At 39.4% G+C, this 20,318-nt stretch overlaps 2 protein-coding genes across 2 annotated transcripts in view; both read left to right on the forward strand.

Annotated features, from left to right (window-relative positions):
- The window catches only part of LOC112144307 (tripartite motif-containing protein 16-like), a gene marked incomplete in the record, with an annotated part of 1,074,856 nt that overhangs the window by 434,560 nt on the left and 619,978 nt on the right, over positions 1–20,318 (forward strand).
- Positions 6,766–8,538, forward strand: LOC112144291 (tripartite motif-containing protein 16). The gene has a single exon (XM_024268774.2). The coding sequence runs from the start codon at positions 6,786–6,788 to the stop codon at positions 8,457–8,459; it is 1,674 nt and encodes a 557-aa protein (XP_024124542.2). The 5' UTR covers positions 6,766–6,785; the 3' UTR covers positions 8,460–8,538.

A 20,318-nucleotide genomic window follows, 5' to 3' on the forward strand; every position in this document is an offset into this window, starting at 1 on the left:
CAAAAAAGTTCTGTATTATCTCGTGTGTTTTTCATATCGTCAAAAACTTGATGGGATTATTTTGTCATGACTCTGGTCCAAATCAAACATGAGTTTTCATTGTGTCAGAACAGCTGCTGGACTGAATCCAGTACAAGACTGGTGTAGATCAGGACGTTAGAGCAGTTACAAAGCTTCATCTCTGTTCATCTGATCCTCTGAAGTGTAGAAATACGTGAGTTTACTAAATCCTATCCAATCTCATTTATCATAAAGAACAGAGTTAGGGTTTCCGTTGCTTCATCGGTGGATAGCTGCAGAAATTCTTCATCAAATCCTTTCAAACTCTTGAACTGTTCATTTTCTTCTAGATTACCAACTTTTTCCTAAAATTATCATCAACCAAAAATCAGACTGATAGAAATAGAACAAATTAACTACATTTTTGTTTATAATGTAACATTTATATTGTTGGTTTTTTTTCATATAATAGAACATTTTTCCATTCATAGTTAGTGGTTGGGTGAAGCCATTTATTGTCAAAAAAAAAATCTGTTTACCCTTTTAAAATCATGGCAACAGAAACTTCCCAAATGACCCTAATTAAAAGCACACATACCCTGGTGACTTTGTTCTAAAAACATGAAAACAAGCTGATACAAAAAGGTTTGCATGGCAGCTAAATGTAATCATACCCACCTGTGACTTGTTTAGCTAATCAATGTGTGTGCACAAAAGATCTTGGAGTTTCTGGGTTCCCAACGGACTCTTGCATCCTTCATCTAGAGCTGCACTGAAATTTCTAGATCCTGAGTCACGTGGAAAGCTAAAGAGCTGTAAAAAGATCTATGGGAAAAGGTAACTGAACTACACCATGCAGGAAAAGGATACAAGAAGATATCAAAGGAGCTAAAAATGCCAATTAGCAGTGTTTATTATTTGATCAAGACATGGAAAATAATGGGTTCTTTTGAAACAAAACCACGATCAGGCAAACCAATAAAACTTTCAGCCACAACTGCAAATTTTGGGGGATGCAGAGAAGATCTGCATCAAATATTCTGCTGAGACTCAAAATTAAAAACAAAATATTTAAAATGGATAAGATTTTCTGGCATAAGATTTTGCTGTTTAAAAATCTAAAATTCAAAGGTAGAACAGAAAAATTTCCATACTCATCTGCTATCTAACGTAAAATTGGGGATGAAGCAAAAAATGCGAGCAATGTAAGAACTATCCAGCTGTACAGTTTTAAGTCAGATCCCAGCTCAGAGGAGGAAAATTAAGACATACATGGATCGAATTGTCAACAAAAGGATGCACCGGTATGGAATGGAGCAGAAAGATGACGTCAGGCCAATTGTAGGTAGTTCCACATCACAACTACAAGCTATTTCAAACCATTGTTTTTTCCCATCTGTTCCTGTTTCCAGAACGATTTAAAAGGAATACTAGTTTTAATCTTAATTTTCTTGACATACGTCTTCATTCTTGACAAAATTCTACAAAAAAATGTTAAAAAACACAATTTTCATTTAAATGGGTCTTTAAAATAAGCAATTAACAGTAAAAATAAATGTGTTTTTAGATATTTGATTTATTAAGAACATTTTGCATTAATTTAGTATAGCAAAAGGAATGACTTGTACACTGAACTGAGATGAAAAAGCTGACACGGAACTATTCTTGTGCATACCTTGTTTCTTACGGTGCGTTTACATAAGCACCTTAGGTCCAATTGGGAAACAAGCAAGGACCATTGCGACTACATTGCTGCTGTATGTTCCCCTGTTTTCAGCGGGTCAGTATTCTTTACTCACAATGTGAAGTGAAGCTGTTTAAGGAAGATAGGAAAATGTGTAATTTTAACCACCTTGAAAAATCGATACTTTTCCCTGAACGCTGTCTGACAGGCTTACTATCAGCCCTGAATTTGGTTTTGCACATTGACAGTAAATATACAGTCTATGGGTGATCACCATATCACTAATTTGAGAAGGGGAGGGGGACACTGCAGTAGAAATGGAAAATCCCAGGGATTCTAGTGTTAGAGGTGGTGGACTCATACATGACCTGTGCTCCATCTATAATCCTGTTTTGAAATCCTTGCCCAAACATACTCAGCACGACAAAACGCACATCATTATCCACAGATAAAACTCAGGACATGTGATGGAGGTGAGAGAAATAGGGGACAACGACAATGTTGTTTGGGGACTTTGTTGGCCATGGAAGGAGTGAAACTCCAGATACATTTCTCCAGCTCAGCACCAATCAAACTGACCTGAAGAGTCCAAAAATTGTCTTCAAACTAAAAACTTTGTCCAGTGAAATTTTTTTTAGAAATTCTTTCATTTGATAATGACCTGGATGACTGTGAATCTTCACCCGACATATATCCTAATACAGCATCAGTCATTGAGATAAGAAGGCCCAAGACCATAAAAACATTTATAAACCATTAAAAGAATCTTAAAATCAATCCTGAAACACAGGGAGCCAATGCAGCGATTTTAAAACTGGTGTAATGTGTTCCCGCCCCCTGGTCCTCGTCAGAACTCGTGCTGCCGAGTTCTATAATAATTGTACGTTTGAAAGAGATTTTTGAGGTAAACCAGAGAGCAGGGCATTACAATAATCTAAACGACTAAAAATAAAAGCATGCATCAGCACCTCTGTGCTGGCAAGAGAGAGGAATGGGGGGACTCTGGCGATATTTTTTAGATGATAAAAACTTGTCTTAACAAAATTTTTAATACAAGGAATAAAATTCAGCTCCGAGTCTAAAAGAACACCCAGGTTTCTCACACAGTGAGAGGGATTAAAATTCTGAAGATGAGGTAAGTTTCTCTCTCTTGTCCTTAGGACAGATGATTAAAACTTCTGTTTTGTCCTGGTTGAGCTAAAGGAAGTTTTCTGCCATCCATGACTTTATATTTAAAATAGAATTTAAAAGAGTTTTTACAGGCTCAAGGTCATCAGGAGACACGGCGATGTAGAGCTGGGTATCTTCAGTGTAGCTGTGAAAGTATATGCCGTGTCTCCTGATGACATCCCCAAGAGGCAACATGTACAAGTTAAAAAGTATGGGTCGTAAAACTGACACTCTATAAATAATAGATGTAATAATAGATGAAAAGCTTTTTGTGAACAACGCCATGGTTATGAAGCATCATCAATGATAACATAGTCTATTTCTGACATTTTAAGAACCTGATAAATTATTCAAGAGTACATTTCTATCTACTGAAGACTATTTTCAGTAAGAAATGACAGAAAAGAGAATTTCAGTGTTGAGGTGAGCTCCATGCAGCAACGTTTACTCATCCAGATGACCATTTCCAGACTCCTGACGTCGATCTTTGACTTTTTCACAGTAATAAAAAAAATAAACAATTAAAGGGCCGCTCCGCCCCCGTCCACCTTAACAGAACCAGGAGATGTGGACCCCCGCCGAGCTCAAATCGCTGCAATGGTTCTGTTAAACGGTCCTCTCTAAGGCCAAATGAACACTGCCATCACCAATGATTCAAACTGTATTTATAAGGAAAATAAACAGATTTTACTCAAAAAAAAAATATTTGTACATGAGCCGTTTGTGCAAAGATTTTGTTAAATAATACACAATGGAAAAATATGCTTCAAAAAAATATTTTAATAGTTACTTTTCCTTGGACCTGCATTCACATACATGGATATCACAGTTTGGGTTCTATTAGCTTATTCTGCCTACTTGAGCCCTGTGACTGTGTGTAGCTTAAATATTTGTTAGTCTAAAGAAGTCAATGACAGCATGTTCAAATTAACTAAGGGATAAATAGAAAAACATTCCAATCACAGCATTATATGTGATCATATGTCAACAATTTAATTTAACATGAGAGAAAATAATCCCTTAGTTCTATTTGTGAGATAGATAGAGATAGAACGCTGGCACCAACCTTTCAGAGGCAATTCGGGGTTCAGTGACACTTCCACCCATGGGTGGGCAAGGCTTGAGTCGAACCTGCTCGCTTCCGATCAGGAGTCGACCGCCCTACCACTGCACCATCTAATAATCTCTTAGTGTTATGTGTCAGTATGTCTGTGTTTATTAAATAAATAAAGGCTAAAGTAATAAAAACTACGGTGGCCAGGAAGTGAAAGAAAATAATACATTTACCTGAAACACTTTTACAATTTGACCAAAACACTTTTACAATTTGACCATAGATGGTATAGTCGATCGGAATATGGACCTCTCACCCTACGTGTTCCGTGGAGGAGTTCCGGTTTGTCCAGTTAATATACACTGTGAGTCCGGAAGTGATTCTGCAGAGTTCAGTACACGATATAGAAACTTGTCATCGATCGTAGGGCCGTTTAGTGTGTCCCGACTTTGAAGACAAATGATTTTGCTTTTTTCTTGTCTCATGTTCCCTCTTTTGTCTCTTCTGTGCAATGGTTATGTTCTGGCAAATCTGAGAAAATATACAGACTTATGAAATTATTTTTTAGAACATTACATTTAAGAATCTTTGATGCATGCATTTTTATTTTGCCATTACCTTTGCATGCAAATCAACCACTTCTGCCATCTTGGCCTCCAGGTGCTCTTCCGTCTCCTCTTGCACAACAACACCTTTGTCATTGCCCTCTATTTTTGTAGCATTTATTACACCTGCTGTGCGAGGGTGTCTTCCAAACAAGGCACAATATGGTGTGTATTTGGTTGATCTCTGTTTATAATAAAAATAAAATAAAACAAAAATCATGGTAAAGTTTTTTTGTCTGAGTGAATATGGTTCTTTCACACATTTTTACACAATTTTACCTGCTTAGATGTGTTTATGCCTGCCACTGTTCCCTTTAAATAAATGTCCCAGTCATTGTTGTCCTCTCCACAGTATTTTGCAATAGCCGTTTTTATGTTGCGATTGGTGCACTCATCCTGTCCGTTGGCCTCGGGATGGTGGGCTGATGTTATGCAGTGTTTCACTCCCAAAGCCTCAAAAACACCACGGTTGACCTGCAGACAGATTAAGTACAATTCATTCCAAATATTCAATGCTGCTAATACAATGTTTGTATATAGGTGGCTATACCTCATTCACAAATTCCTGGCCTTGATCAGTAATGATCCTCTCCACAAGTCCAAAGTCACACATGATGTTGACAATTTTTCTGGACACCTCTGTGGCAGTTTTGGTGTAGAGGGATTTTGCAACAACCCACTTTGTAAAAAGGTCTGTGGCAGTTAGAATGAACCTGCAGCATAGGAGTTAGATAGCTTTTAATAAGCGTTGCATGTATTAACTTCAGATGAACTTACAGACCCAGAAACATGCTACAAAATCTAGTGCTACCTTTTGCCCTTTGCGGTGGTAGGAAGGGGACCAATCAAATCCATCCTAAGGACACTCCAAGCTTCCTGAACTTGAATGGGATGTAGTACAGGAGCAACAGTTTTCACTGTTTTGAGATGCTGACAGCGGGGACACTCTTCAACCTTTGAAATAGGGCATTCAATTAATTTATACTTATTCTCTCAAAATATAATGTAAATTTGGATCAAACTAATAACCAAGCTAAGAGAAATGCATCTCAATTTGCATATAACTTTGTAATCTGGTTTAATAGCAATTACAGGGAGAACATCAGATTATCATTCTGACGAACAAACAGCTCAACAAGTCAAAATATCGTACCCATTTCTTCACATCCTCCCGTACAGTTTTCCAATGGTAGGATGCTTGAACCTTCTCCAATGTACGGTGTCTGCCAGGGTGACGCCCACTGCCAAGGTAGTCGTGGCAGCTTTTTAAAATGTCGGAAACCTGCGCTTCAAACACGATCAAGCGCAGGTTGCCGTTGTGGTTGTAATACAAGCGTTCATCTAATACAACGGGAAAATAGAAAATGATTTAGTGCACATATGATCACTAATTATATTGGGAATAACGTTTTGTACAAAAATAGTGGCATATATTTGTCACGAATGTGAATTGAAAAAAGCCTCTTAACATGAAGTCCACTTTAGCACTTACTTTTAATTGTGTAATTCTTTGACGCCTTTCGAATGGTGGCCTTTCTGCTCTCTGGATTGTTTGAGCTGATGGTGTGGCTATGATACGTCCCTTGTGCTAAATAGTGCTGAAGTTCCTGGTAAAAGTAATCCATTTTTGTTCGTAGAAGTGTATTTGTTTGCTAGAGAATTTATTTATAATTTAAATCAGCCAATCACATATTGAAACGTCATCACAGCCAATCAAACATACAGACGTCATCACTAGTCGCAAGCCCCCGAGCAGATCCGACAGGCAGAGCATATAACTACCTACATCGGATCAAAACAATAGGAGAAAAACGAGTCAATTTTGTCGTTCCTTTTTCCTCCGTATTTGGAACATCCGAGCCAGGAGGAGATAACTTCAGCCAATATGGCTGCGGGAAAGAAATGACAATTTAGGCGTCGTGTTTTTATTTATTTATTATTATTATTTTTATTCAGGCAACAGCTGTAGAATTCAATGGGTGACGTCAGAGACGCTCGATTAATTAAATGTATGTCTATGTTCTGGATCTGCCGAAGGAGAACAAATTTTAATGTATTTTTATTTTCTTTTTCAAAAAGTTAAGAAGCCTTTAAAACACTCATCTGTTTTATCTGCAGCTCCTCCGTCATTATGGGCGTAACCAAGAGGAGGAGGAGAAAGAAGCTGATTGGCTGAACTCACACTGACAACATCTGATTGGTGGATCAGATTCAAACTGTTTTTTGAAGAAGTGAACACACAAAGACACAGTCTTCGTGTCTGAGAGGAGAAATGGCGCAGAAAGGAGTCGATTTGGATCAAGAAACCTTCAGCTGTTCCATCTGTCTGGATCTGCTGAAGGATCCGGTGACTATTCCCTGTGGACACAGCTACTGCATGAAGTGTATTCAAGGATTCTGGGATGAAGAGGAGAAAATCCACAGCTGTCCTCAGTGCAGGAAGACCTTCACACCGAGGCCTGTTCTGGTGAAAAACACCATGTTAGCAGCTTTAGTGGAGCAGCTGAAGAAGACTGGACTCCAAGCTGCTCCTGCTGATCACTGCTATGCTGGACCTGAAGATGTGTCCTGTGATGTCTGCTCTGGAAGAAAACTGAAAGCCATCAAGTCCTGTTTGATCTGTCTGGCCTCTTACTGTGAGAAACACCTTCAACCTCATTTGGATGAAGCTGCATTCAAGAAACACAAGCTGGTGGAACCCTCCAAGAACCTGCAGGAGAACATCTGCTCCATTCATGATGAGGTGATGAAGATGTTCTGTCGTACTGATCAGAAGTGTATCTGTTATCTCTGCTCTGTGGATGAACATAGAGGACACGACACAGTCTCAGCTGCAGCAGAAAGGACTGAGAGGCAGAGAGATCTGGAGGAGAGTCAACAACAAATCCAGCAGAGAATCCAGGACAGAGAGAATGAGGTGAAGCTGCTTCAACAGGAGTTGCAGGCCATCAATCACTCTGCTGATCAAACAGTGAAGAACAGTGAGAAGATCTTCACTCAGATGATCCGTCTCATCAAGAAAAGAAGCTGTGATGTGAAGCAGCAGATCAGATCCCAGCAGCAAACTGAAGTGAGTCGAGTCAAAGATCTTCAGGAGGAGCTGGAGCAGGAGATCACTGAGCTGAAGAGGAGAGACGCTGAGCTGAAGCAGCTCTCACTCACAGAGGATCACAGCCAGTTTCTGCTCAACTACCCCTCACTGCCACCACTCAGTGAGTCCACACCCTCATCCAGCATCAATGTCCGTCCTCTGAGATACTTTGAGGATGTGAGAGCAGCTGTGTCAGAGCTCAGAGACGAACTGCAGGACATTCTGAGTGAGGAATGGACAAACATCTCAGTGACAGTCACTCTTGGGGATGTTTTACTGCCAGAACCAGAACCAAAATCAGAACCAAAGAGCAGAGCTGACCTCTTAAAATTTTCATGTCAAATCACACTGGATCCAAACACAGCACACAAAGAACTGTTACTGTCAGAGAACAGAAAGGTGAAATTGATGAAACAACCTCAGTCTTATTCTGATCATCCAGACAGATTTACTGATTATTTTCAGGTTCTGAGTAGAGAGAGTCTGACTGGACGTTGTTACTGGGAGGTAGATTGGAGAGGAGACAATGTTTTTCTAGCGGTCGCATACAAGAAAATCCGTAGATCTGGACATAAAAGTAAATTTGGTTTAAATGACAAATCTTGGGCATTGTATTGTTCTCCAGACTTCAGTTTTTCATTTTACTACAACAACAAAAGAACCTCCATCTCAGCTCCTGGTTCCTCCAGAATAGGAGTGTACCTGGATCACAGAGCAGGTGTTCTGTCCTTCTACAGCGTCTCTAAAAGCATGACTCTCCTCCACAGAGTCCAGACCACATTCACTCGGCCGCTCCATGCTGGAGTGAGGTTGTGTTGGTTTAGAGACTCAGCAGAGTTCTGTAAACTCAAATAGTCCCTCAAAGAAGTGAAATGTTTGTTTTTAGTGATTTCTCTGCTTTCCATCATTTTGAACTAAACGTTTTAACTGTTAATGTTCTGTGGAGTCAAGTTTGTAATAAGAAGAGAGAAATGAAAAATCTGTAGAATGTGGATTTGAGACATTTTTGAAGATGGATCTCAAACTTTTTGGAGTAAAATCTGTTTTCTTGTTGTTTCTTTGAACTTTGACTGTTTGAATTCAGATTTCACACAAATGTTGTGTTCATGTTTTTGTGTTGTCATGTGAACTGAAGGAAACTGCAACACCAATGGAATCAGTGACGTCACAAAGACTTTCTCTGTGTTTGTTCTACACAGAAACTACAAGAGAAGAAACTGAAGGAGAAAATTGTGTTTATAGAGGGAAGAACATTTACAACTTTATCTTTTTTACTTCATTTAACTATTTTAGATTTAAGATTTGTGTTTTTCATTTCTTGGTAATTCAGAGGAAAACCATTTCTGATTATTTGTCAATAATAAAAAAAAAAACAAACTCATTGTTTTGTATTAATTCCAGAGTCTGTGTGATATCTGAAGAAAAGTGTGAATAATCTGATGGAAGAAACAAGGCAGTTTATCTGGAGCTCCAGAAATGACAGAGTTCATGTTTAGAGCAAAAACATCTGTCGGTCAGTCTGAGTCCATATGACATTACAGCCAAACGAGAAGTTTTGCTAAAGATGTGATCCAAAAGTTTCTCTACTTCAATAATTCAAAAACTGTAAACACCAAAGGTCTGGTTTTCAATTGAACACTGAACAATTTTCAACACTGAACTGTTGAAAGACAATTTTAATATCTGAATATTCTGATCCTTTTATTCAAAAAGTTCTCTGTACTGGCTGTCAGCTTTTAAATCCATGAGATTCCAGCAGCTGCAGTAAACAAAAGGAATGCTGCATTACTGCCATCTACTGGAGATGAGCATTAAATATATTGACAATGTCTTTATTGTATTACTTTTGGTAATTTAATTATTTGTTTAGTCAAGACAAAAAAACATAAAAGCAATAAACATAATGTCAAATGCTGACATGATGATCCAGGTTTTGACTTTTTGAAGTGTGAAGATTAACCCTTTAACACCTAAGATGTCACCGGTGACTCTTAGATAACACACTCTTTAACAAATGGAAACTTTTCAAGCGTTAAAGAAATTAACGTAATTCCATCAGATTCTGAAGCAGAGAAAAGCGGCTTTTCTCTGCGTCAGAATCTGAGAGATTACATTGATTGCTTTAACGCTTGAACAGTTACTGTAAGTCAAATAACTTTTTTTTGTTTATATACATAATGGGAATATGCTGGAAATCTGTTTTGGGGGGTGTTTAAGATCATTGATGTAGTAAAAACATTTTGTTTTGGTTACATTTTTCTTGTATGATGAAAGCTGAAAATAAATAATTGAAGACTGCACTGCAAAAAAAAGTGATCTAGAAAAAAAAGTTGAAAAAAAAATCAATTTTCTTTTAAATTAGCGGAAATTATTATTAAATGTAATTTAATTAAATTATTAAATTATTATTTTAAGTGACAATTCAAGTTACTAAGACGTTTTCTTAAACTAAGATTATTTTGCTACTGAAAAGCTTCTTTGATAAGAATATTTTTTTCTTACAAGACATACAACAAGATATTTTTCTTAAAACAATTGTCTTTTTACTTTCTTAAAAGTCAGTGTTTGTAGTGTAGAGAAGTGTGAGTGAAACTTGAGCCTCAACTTATTTAATTTTCTAAAAAAAAGAACATTAAAAATCATAACAAAAGAGAAATCTCACCTTTATAACAACAAAATAAAGAAGTCATATTTTAAAATTGATGCATGTATTTATCAACATTATCTTAAATATTGATTGAAAATAAGTAACTTCTGGTAACATTTTAGAAACAGGAGGTTAAAAAAAATACAGAATGAAGAACCAAAATAATGAAGGTGTGCACTACAGTTAAAGGAGTGAAATTAGGGAACAAAGAAACATTGAAACAATTATCAAATGTCTTGTTTCATTAAGATACTTAGCTATCTTAAAAAACTTGAAAAAAAATCTGTTTAACTCTAGATCACTTTCACAATAAAAAGTTGCATCATTAATTTATCTGTGTAATTTTTACTTGGTATAATATAATAAACCCAATAAAAAGTATTTGTCATAAAAAACAGATAAAAATATGACAACTCATGATAAATTAGAGTAGTTATTTTTTATTTTCAACTGTGATATATGCAACAAAATGGAAAATAAAAACAAAGGAAGATTCTAAAACGTGCTTGAAAATTACTGAAAAATTAGGAATTTGAAAAAAAAATCCTTAAAAACAATAATAATGATACTGGAGATTTGTCCTTCGGTCCTCCCAGTCCTCGGACATGTTAGATTTTATCCAGAGACCCATGACGCTCAGAAGAATAAAACATATTGAAAATCTTGAGAATCCTTTTGTTCAGGTGAAAACCAGCCGGGGATAGTGCTCTAGTGAACAATACAGAAAAAAAGAGCTCACACAGACAGCAGAGGGCGCTGCAGGCCTCGTGTGAGGTCCAACTGTCCTCCATCAGACACATTCTTGTGTTTTAAAACCAAAACTGTGTTGCTTTGATTGAGAAAGTTCTGTTCCAGGAGACAAGACTAAGAAACTGTTGAACAAAAAAGGAAATTATTTTGTACCTTGACAGTCATGATAGAGCAGGCTTTTAAAAAGTTTGTCTTAAAAACCATGATCTGAGACAGAATGGCTTTGAGGTGGTCACAACACTCCCGTTGATCCAAACAAAAACCTCAGGAGTGAATTCCTTTGACTTGATGATTAAATCACCTCTTCTGCCTTCTTTTTTCCAATGTAAACATAAATACTGAGGATATTTTGGTCAAAAAGGCACACTGGAATAACACAAAAACCCACTGCGACTTCAGTTATAAAAAGTTTTATCAATTTGTTTGAATTCTGATACAAAATAGAGAAATGAAATGAAGAAAAAAAATATTTGTCAACATTAAATCTGCATTCACATGAAATGTTGCATATTATTCACTGTAAACTTCTTGTGTGAACAGAAAATAACAAAAGTAGGTATCTTATGCAGAAGAACCAACCACAGTTTTGATCCAGAAACCACTAAATCTGTCCTTTATGTTTGGCCCTTAAGGCTCTGAAGGTCAAGTAGCCACAGGTACACAACAGCTTATTGTGTAATTTAAGCAATCACAATTAGGAAATCATACATAGAGCTCTGAAAAGGTCCAAAAAGAAAGCCAAAATCCCATAGACTTCAATAGAGAAATAAACAGCTATTAGTCACTCATTCTATTTGTCAGAATAACCATTCTGGCTCTGATACCTTTTTTTTTTAACATAAACTTGATAATCCTAATTTATTGTCATGGTATTTTTTCAAAAATGCAAGTTATTTAAGTTATGAACTGACCAATCAGGACCTCTCAATATAAGTATGTGGCCTCATGTTGAACATTCAAAATATTTGACAGATTTAATGTAGTAATGTGGATTTCTAAGAGCTGCCATAGAAATGACGACTCTGACTGACTCGAATCAGTCCCAGCTTACTGACGCCGTCTGGCTCCAACGTTTATCGCGAAACAACGGCGACTGAATTCATTTAATTTGGTTGGAGCCAAAGTAAGTTGTTTTCCACAGTATGTTTGATGTCACAATTAGTCCAGTTAGCCATTATTTTTGGTACTTTGCTGAAGTAGGCGGAGTCAAAGATGCTTGTGTGTCTATGGTCAAAAACTCAGCAGAACTTTGATTTATTTTACATTTATTTTATCATACTTATTCATGTTTGCGTTAGATTTTGTGATGTCCATTGATTAAAGAAAATTAAAAGCTTTAATAAATATTTCTTAAAAAGTGGGTGACTTTATCTGGAGGCACAAAGAGAGTCATCTCTGTCCCACTAAGAGGCGCTATTGTGCTGTTCTAATGACATTTGACTGTTCGAGTGGAAATAAAGTGTTTAACAATGCTTTCATATTTGCACAAAATAGGTAGTTTTTCAGGTTCCACAAAAGTAAGACTGTTTCCTGTCTCAAACTGAACTTTTTGATTACTTTACATTAACGTGAATATTGTAATTTTAGTAATGTGTAACTACAAATACATTAGAAAAAAATATATTTTTGTCATATTTTTGTGGGGTTGCCTGACACTTGGTAGTATCCACCTGTTGCTGCAGTTAAATACCCTTGACACAGACACACAAACAATTAAGTTTCAACATTTCACAATTAAAAAACAAGTAAAAAAAAATGTTTATATCTAATTTCAAAAATTTCTCCTAAAGTGTAAGAGATCTTACCCCTAAAGGTCACGTGTGTTCTTTGAAAGTCTTTATAACAGAAGAGACATTCCTCTGTCCTTTGAAGCAGCTTTTTACTCGGTGGCCCCTCTCCCCCATTAGTGAGTTCTAGAGACATTCAGCTGAGCACAATCAAAGAAAATTGTTCCTTGCTCATTGGATCTCTCATGGAGGCACGCAGTCCCAGAACTCATGGCAGACGCACTGACAGAAGCCGTAGACAATGATCATGACGAGGCTGGAGGGAACCAAGCTCACCAGCAGCATGCCAGCTGTTGTCCTCTGCAGGATCAGCAGGTAAACCCCCATGGGGAGCGAGCTGAAGTACAGGAGCCCCAGCACCCACACCAGAACCCGGGCTGAGGTCTGGCACAGGAGGGAAGCACAGTTCCACAATGTCCACCGCTGTGTGACGGAGGCAATGGAGTCCAGGCTGGAGGAGGGGCGTCCGTGGTCTGATACTGCTGAGGCAGGCGGTGGTTCCATGATCGTGATGACCACAAAGTTAGGGGAACTACGGAGGGTAGAGTACGAGGAGGAAGAAGAGCAGGATATAGATGAATGGTAAATCAAAGACGGGTTCAGGGACGTCAGGCGTCTAGGACTGAGGAGAAGCTCTGTTGTTGTGTCCTGGTGGGAGTTCCTCTGATTCCTCCTGTGGAGAGCCAGGGTTGCTACCAGGTTGCAGTCATCTGGCAGGCCGCTCACAGACTCTCCCCGCAGCGTGGTGATGCAGCGGCAGAACGGACAAACCAAAGCATTAGGGGGCGACTCTCCCAGGTCCAGGATCTTGATGAGACATTTGGAACAGAGACGGTGGCAGCAGTCCAGCACCTTTGGCCTGCGACTCCCCAAGTTGTACATGCAGTAGCAGATCTTACACTCCAGCTCTTCTGCACCGTGAATATAAGCACTGCTGCTCTCCTCTGAGGTCTGAAAGTCAAGCATCATTTTCCTTGCTTGCTCTTTACCCCCAGATCAACAGAGAAATCCATCCAAGATCATGGATTCAGGCTTTAAACAGAGGGGGACAGCCATCTTCTCATGGAGGAAGGTCCGCTTCCTTGAAGCTTCGGGCTCTTCCTGTCCACTCAGGCTCCTTCACTTTCCTGCCGGAGCAGTCGGGGTTGCCCTGCTTCATTTGGGGCAAAAAGCCTTTCAAAGGTCGCACAACAAAAAGAGAGAGAAAATGAAAGGCTGAGAGAGAGGAGGAGATAACTGTTAACACAGCAAACAGGGCCCAAAGGACAACAAAGCAGAGCCTGTAACAAACCCAGGCTGGAATTTTCGAGTGTGATCTTTTGTTGCTCTGTGAAATTCAGTCCAATTAGTGGCCAGCAAGCACAGTCTTCTGTACACACAAAAAAATGTTTTTTCTTTTGCAAGAAAACATAAATGAGAGTGTATTTGTGTGCTTTGCGTGCATCTGTGCTTCAGTGCACATATGTTGAATTGTGTAGGTTGCATCGTACAAATTTGTGAATCACATTTTTTTCCTTTTTGCCAGTAGTTTGATGAAACTTAGCTCAACTCTTTTAGAGATCAAGGAAATATTTACAGCTCATATGAAAGAATAAACTTTGAGTTTTCGATTTAATCTAAATTGACTATTAAACTATTAAAACAATAAAATGCAACAGCTCTTTTCATGTCATCCATTAATCAACAACCTATTATGGGGTCAAAGGTTTGCTGGAACAATCCAGCTTTTTAACTCAACAAAATGATGGCCAAGATTTAATCTTTTGTCAGAGTAGATTGTTATTAGACTGAGTTTATCTTCTTATCTTTTCTTATCTTCTGCTGCACAACAGTGTCTGGTTGTTGTCAAGACGCAAAGTATAGACTTACATTGACATGGATAGATTAGGGAAAAGTGTTCTCTACTCCAGTGTTGTCATGTTTGTATTTGATAGTAAGGGGGAAAGGGATAACGGCACACCAAAAGTGACAATAATGGAAACATGTCATCGTGGTGAGTGGGTTCCAAGACAATCCAACATTTACATTTTAAGGCAGAGAACTTGTCCCGTTTGGAGAGGACTCCTGCTGAAGTGTGTGATTCAACAAAAAAGAAATACTGCGCAAAAACCCCCAGACCGCCCCAGCAGCCAAGTCTCAGCTCGACATCGCATCGCGTTTCTGTGACAATGCGTTGGACCATAGTCTGCTTTTTGTAAAAAGGAAACTAAACCGAGAAAAACAACGAGGTACTGAGAACAGATTGATTTTTTTTTGGTCTGTTAACTTTCAGCGTGGGTCATGGCCCCCATCTCCCAGATTGTTGGTGTCCTCGGAGACTTGCTTGAAGTGTACTCTCTGCGATGTTGACGTCGCTCATTGCCGGGTGATCGCATTCGTCCATGCCTCCTGATGGTTACGTTTCTTCTTGTTTTGAGAATTTTACGTAATCTGCTTCTTTTGAGAGTCCACCTACCGCTCAGTGCCGACATTGGTTTTGAAATAGATAGAGACTGAGACTGCCGGCCTGTGACTCCACAGCCAATGATTTGTCACGTTCTTTGCAGTGCAACCAATTACGTCTCTATACTGGAACGCAGGGATCATGTCACATTCTCCTCCTGTTGCATTGGGACTTGAACTACTGTATAAGCTGTATAAGCAATCAATGTTACTACCATAAACAAAGGAAAAGAAAATCGGTGGCTTCTAAACATCGAAAGGGGTTAAAAAATAACAGACGTGAACAGAGTAGAGAGATGAAAGGTAGAGCGGGCCCATTTGGTTAAATGTTCTCTGATCATTTATAATTTTTACTCTGACAAACAGAGCAGCAGCTAGGCCTACTACTGATTTGTTACCAAAATCAAGAATAATTGATAGAGTTTTACTGCTGAATGTCATCCTTGAGCCTGCATCATGTCACAGGAAAGAGTTAGGAAACAACTGGAAAAGTTCTACCATCACTGTGGAAAATCCAGAATCAATACTTTACCGCCATCTCAACAATGAAAAAGTGGTAAGTTGCCATTTAAAAGCCAGAAGCCTCTAGACCAGCTGGGTCACCTGGTACCCGCGTCGGTCTCAGGTTTAATTCTGTTAAATATGCTGCAGATTTGGTCACAAGTTCAAAATGTTAAAAAGATTTGTTTAAAAGTTTGTATGTAATTACAAAATTGCTAAACATGGTACAACGTAGTGAAAATGGAGCATTTTTCCCATGAGTGTTCATCTGAAAATGTAACTGAGAATAATTAAGTGTTGAATATTGATATCTGTTTCCTAGCTCGTTGTCATTGTTGATAATTATGGTGAGAAATCACATTTCTTCACATTCAGGAGAATCATTATTCATTATTAATAATGTATAACTAAAGACAAACTGAGCAAGCTGTTGTTAAATGGTAGTCCTTCATATGACTCAGGACTCATGAAGTATCCCTCTGTTTCTAAAAGGTCTGTGACCCCTGCTATTGACCCTTTTCACTGTGACGTCAGACAAAATGGCTACAGGCCGAAAATGCGAACAGTGACTTCCGGTGTTCAGGTTTAGAACAGCAAAGCTGACAACTGAACGCTGTTTGACACAATTTTACATAAATAATAAAAGGTAACATTACCACTTTCAACAGAAAAATGTACAATATTACGTTATGAATATCCTGCTGAACTGTATTTTCATTTCATGTCTTCGATCGTTCACAAATCTAAATACAAATTTGAATAATCCTTCAATATTGGAGGTTCTATTAAAAATAATAACCTTTCATTTGGGCAGATATTATTCTAACAGGTTTTATTTTTCTTGATGTTATTTAAAAGGGTTTTAAGTGCGATCAGCACAAACACAGATGCAAATTTATGTTGGCCACACGTAATAGTTGCAGCAAGGATGTTTGCTGCATGTTGGCCACACATGTTTTAACTTCACCCAAGATTACATTTAGTTGTTGTAATAAGAGGTATTTGTTGTTTTTCTGGGTATTTAAATAGGAAAGTTTTTAATAGGAACATATTTTTGACAGTTTCAAATGATTTTTCTCCTTGTTTGCCTTTATTATCCTGTAGGGATCAGACACTGTTATGAGGAACAGCAAAGGGGAGCTACGTCAGAAAATAACAACAGTTATTAGTTTTTCTTTATTGTGAGAGTCATTGAAAATGTCTAACTTTAGCTCTGTTTTTAGTGATTTTGCAAACATGGAAATGTAAGCAACGTTAACTGGTCAGAAAAATCTTCTGCAGCTCTGTCATCACCGTCATGGAAAGCTAGCGTTAGCATCAGCGTGAATAAAGAAGAAATGACCTTCATAATCAAGTAACCAGCATTCATTGAAAGACCTACAACCTTCATCTAACTATGACTGAGTTTTCATAGAGAAATAATAAATGACTCGTTTAATATCATCCGGAGGATTTTGGGGAAGCAGCTTTGGAGCACTCTGCAGGAGCAATACTGACATTTGATCTAAGAAGGAAAACAATACCAGGTAGGACATTTATGAAGTAGATATTGTACAAAGTTTGGTTACAATTGGTTAGGTTTCATTATTTACATAAAATTACTTTTAACAGCGTCCACAAGTCAGCTTTGCCATTCTAAGACATCGACATGTAACCGTAAATCACTCTGCACACTCGCCTTCTTGTGAAAGGATCTAACTAAGTTTATATCATAGTCCCACTCTAAGATGTGATTAATGTTCAACTGATAATTACCAAATCCAACATCTTGTGTTTGTGTGTTCTAGGAGATGGAGAAGAGAGACAACATAGATGAAGTGTTAACAGAAAGTCTGCAGGTTAACCATTTGCACATTTCATATGAAAGGTGCATTTTGGACTCATCAGAAGATGAACAGGTGATTCATTTTTACCCTTTTAATTTTATCTGGGAACATTTTTGGTGGGAAATCCAACCAGGTCCTTGCTTGACCTCTGCAATTCAATGTGATTTGCCTCTTTCAATTTGGGGGTTTGAAAGGTTTACCTCCTTACCACCGCTTTTCCCTTTATGTTCAATTAGTTTAGAAATGTGTATGAATTGTCAGTTTGAATTATTTCCTGGTTTGCTAAATGTTGGTCTGCGGATTCATGACCTCCAGCTGGTGAGACGACCGTCTGCACGCCACATTGTGGAGTCATCAGAAGATGAACAGGTACTTTATTTGCAACTTCATAAGAATTCTTTAGAATTTCACTGTTCTTTGTTTGAGACTTTCAAACTTACAGAGATATTTGCACAGACACAAAAGGCCCTGCTGGAACCTACAAAGAAGCTCATTTACAAGACATTGATTAGCATTGGAGCCGAGCTATGACCGATTTGCTATGAATGGGGCACTTAATGAGAAGAGGGTCAGAGGAGAAGGTTTAACTGACTCTAACACACGATGTCCCATTCATTGCTACTTTGCACATTTTTCCTTGATCAACTTGCTGTTTAGTTTATTTGTCCAAAAGAATTGCCTTCCAACAATCACCTATTAAACTGGAATTTTTTCACATATGAACACTTTCATAGCCACTAGTGAACCCCTCACAACAAGGTCTAGTGTTTTCATCTTCAGTTTTTGTTATTTCATGGACAACATCAATGTATACATGTGTGGCAAAGTGGATTTTCTGTGGGCGGTTTGGTATAACCCAAAAAGCAAACAACGCCACCCCGGAATGCAGGGTCCGGGGAACCCAAAGGGAAGTCCTGATAAAGGACACGTAAGTTCTTTCCCAAGCAGCCAAGACGTGGTTCCAGTTCAATAAATAGTTTTATTAAAAGAAATTAAAACCAATTAAAACCAATTAAAACAATCCAAGCTAAAACAAATAAAAACCCTACTGGGGGAAGGCTTTCCGGCAGAGCGCTGGGCGTACGAGGGGAGGAAAAAACAAAATGAAACAAATGGATTTCACCCCACAGTGACATGCACACACACACACACACGTGAAAGGGAATGGACCCACACCAGGAAACACAACAAGCCTCCACCGTCGTCGGCCAACACGCTCTGCCAAGCACTTCCCTGAAAAGAGAATAAAACCAGTAAGTAGGGCAACCATGCACACCTTCACACTCACACCTGAACAAAATTTAATAAAAATTATGAAATAAAAAGGCAACCGTCCATAAAGTCCAGGGGTGCGCCAGAAGCCTGAAGCCGCTGAAGGGAGGGCGAGCCGGAGGCCTGAAGCCGCTGAAGGGAGGGCGAGCCGGAGGCCTGAAGCCGCTGAAGGGAGGGCGAGCCAGAGGCCTGAAGCCGCTGACGGGGAGGGCGAGTCAGAGGCCTGAAGCCGCTGAAGGGAGGGCGAGCCAGGGGCCTGAAGCCACTGAAGGGGAGGCGGTGTCCAGGCAGGGCTTCAGTTTGGCCGCACAGCACAGGAGCAGAAACCAACAAGATAAAAAACAGGCAAAGTAGGCAAACCAGGCAAAGCAGCAGGGGCTCACGTCTGACCCAAATCACATGCTCTCCAGGTGCGGTGGAGAGGGGACCCTGGTGCTACAGGTCCGTCACCAGGTTTCAGGTGCCCCACTGACTGGGCCTGGAACCTGTAGCACATTGCGGCGTCCCCTCTTCAGAGTGCAGTGTCCAAGCACAAAGCAACTCTGCCCTTTTATTGGCTCCACCACACCCCTTTGGCAATCCCCTGGATTGCCAACACCTGTGTAGCAGGTGCAGCTCATTTCATCCTGCTACAATCCACCCCAACAATTTGCATCGTCGCCCCGACGATGAATTAAAAGTGGGGCAAACGATTTCGATGGCCTAAAGCCCATGAACAGCATAAGACAAACAAGAGAAAAAGTCACGTTGATCCTCCAGACTCACCAGGCAGGATAAAAACACTGGTCCACAGGAAGTTTGACCTTGACGGCTCAAACTAGACTGGAAACCCTGCTCCTTAAGAGCAGGAATCAGTGATGGTCATCACTGTTCCACCTGGGACCCAATGAATCTTTCCCCACGTCAACACAAGAGGGATTCCCTCCCATGCAAAACTGGTGGCATTCTTACAAGACAACCAAAGCTTTTCAGAGCCTTGGTTGTTCTCGTTTCTCCGGGAAGAAATGTGATTCAGACACCATGGTTCCAGTGTCCAACCACAAAACTAGTCTCCCACCCAGGGTTAACATCAGGTGGGGGACACGTTTCAAACCCTTTACCATTATGAGCCCCAATATCAACCTGCCAAGCTTCGGCTCAAAAGCTTGGCGGGCACGGGATTTTCTATGCTGACTCAGCATTCTTACACTGCTCAACCAAGGGGTGCACTGGAGCGGTGAAACAACTCTGGCTTCCTCCGGAGATGTTCCCTCACAGTGGCCGGGTGGGAAGAGCACGTGATCGGCAGCATCCATCTGGCAGGTCCACATACACACCTGTGCTTCCGACAGCTGCTCTGCAACTTCTACCCCAGTTCCGCCTCGAATTGTGGGGCATCTCCAATCACTGGGGACATCCAGTCTTTTGGTTAACAAAAGACTGGGACTCAAACTTGGGGTGGGTGTAACAGGAGGAGCCGTGCCAGAACCAGGCACTGTAGTGGCTTGTT

This window comes from Oryzias melastigma, linkage group LG17 (genome assembly GCF_002922805.2).
Source record: "Oryzias melastigma strain HK-1 linkage group LG17, ASM292280v2, whole genome shotgun sequence".
Lineage (NCBI taxonomy): Eukaryota > Metazoa > Chordata > Actinopteri > Beloniformes > Adrianichthyidae > Oryzias > Oryzias melastigma.

Bases quoted from the DNA above. Each gene is read 5' to 3' on its own strand.
- LOC112144291 (XM_024268774.2), top strand. From the start codon at position 6,786: ATGGCGCAGAAAGGAGTCGATTTGGATCAAGAAACCTTCAGCTGTTCC.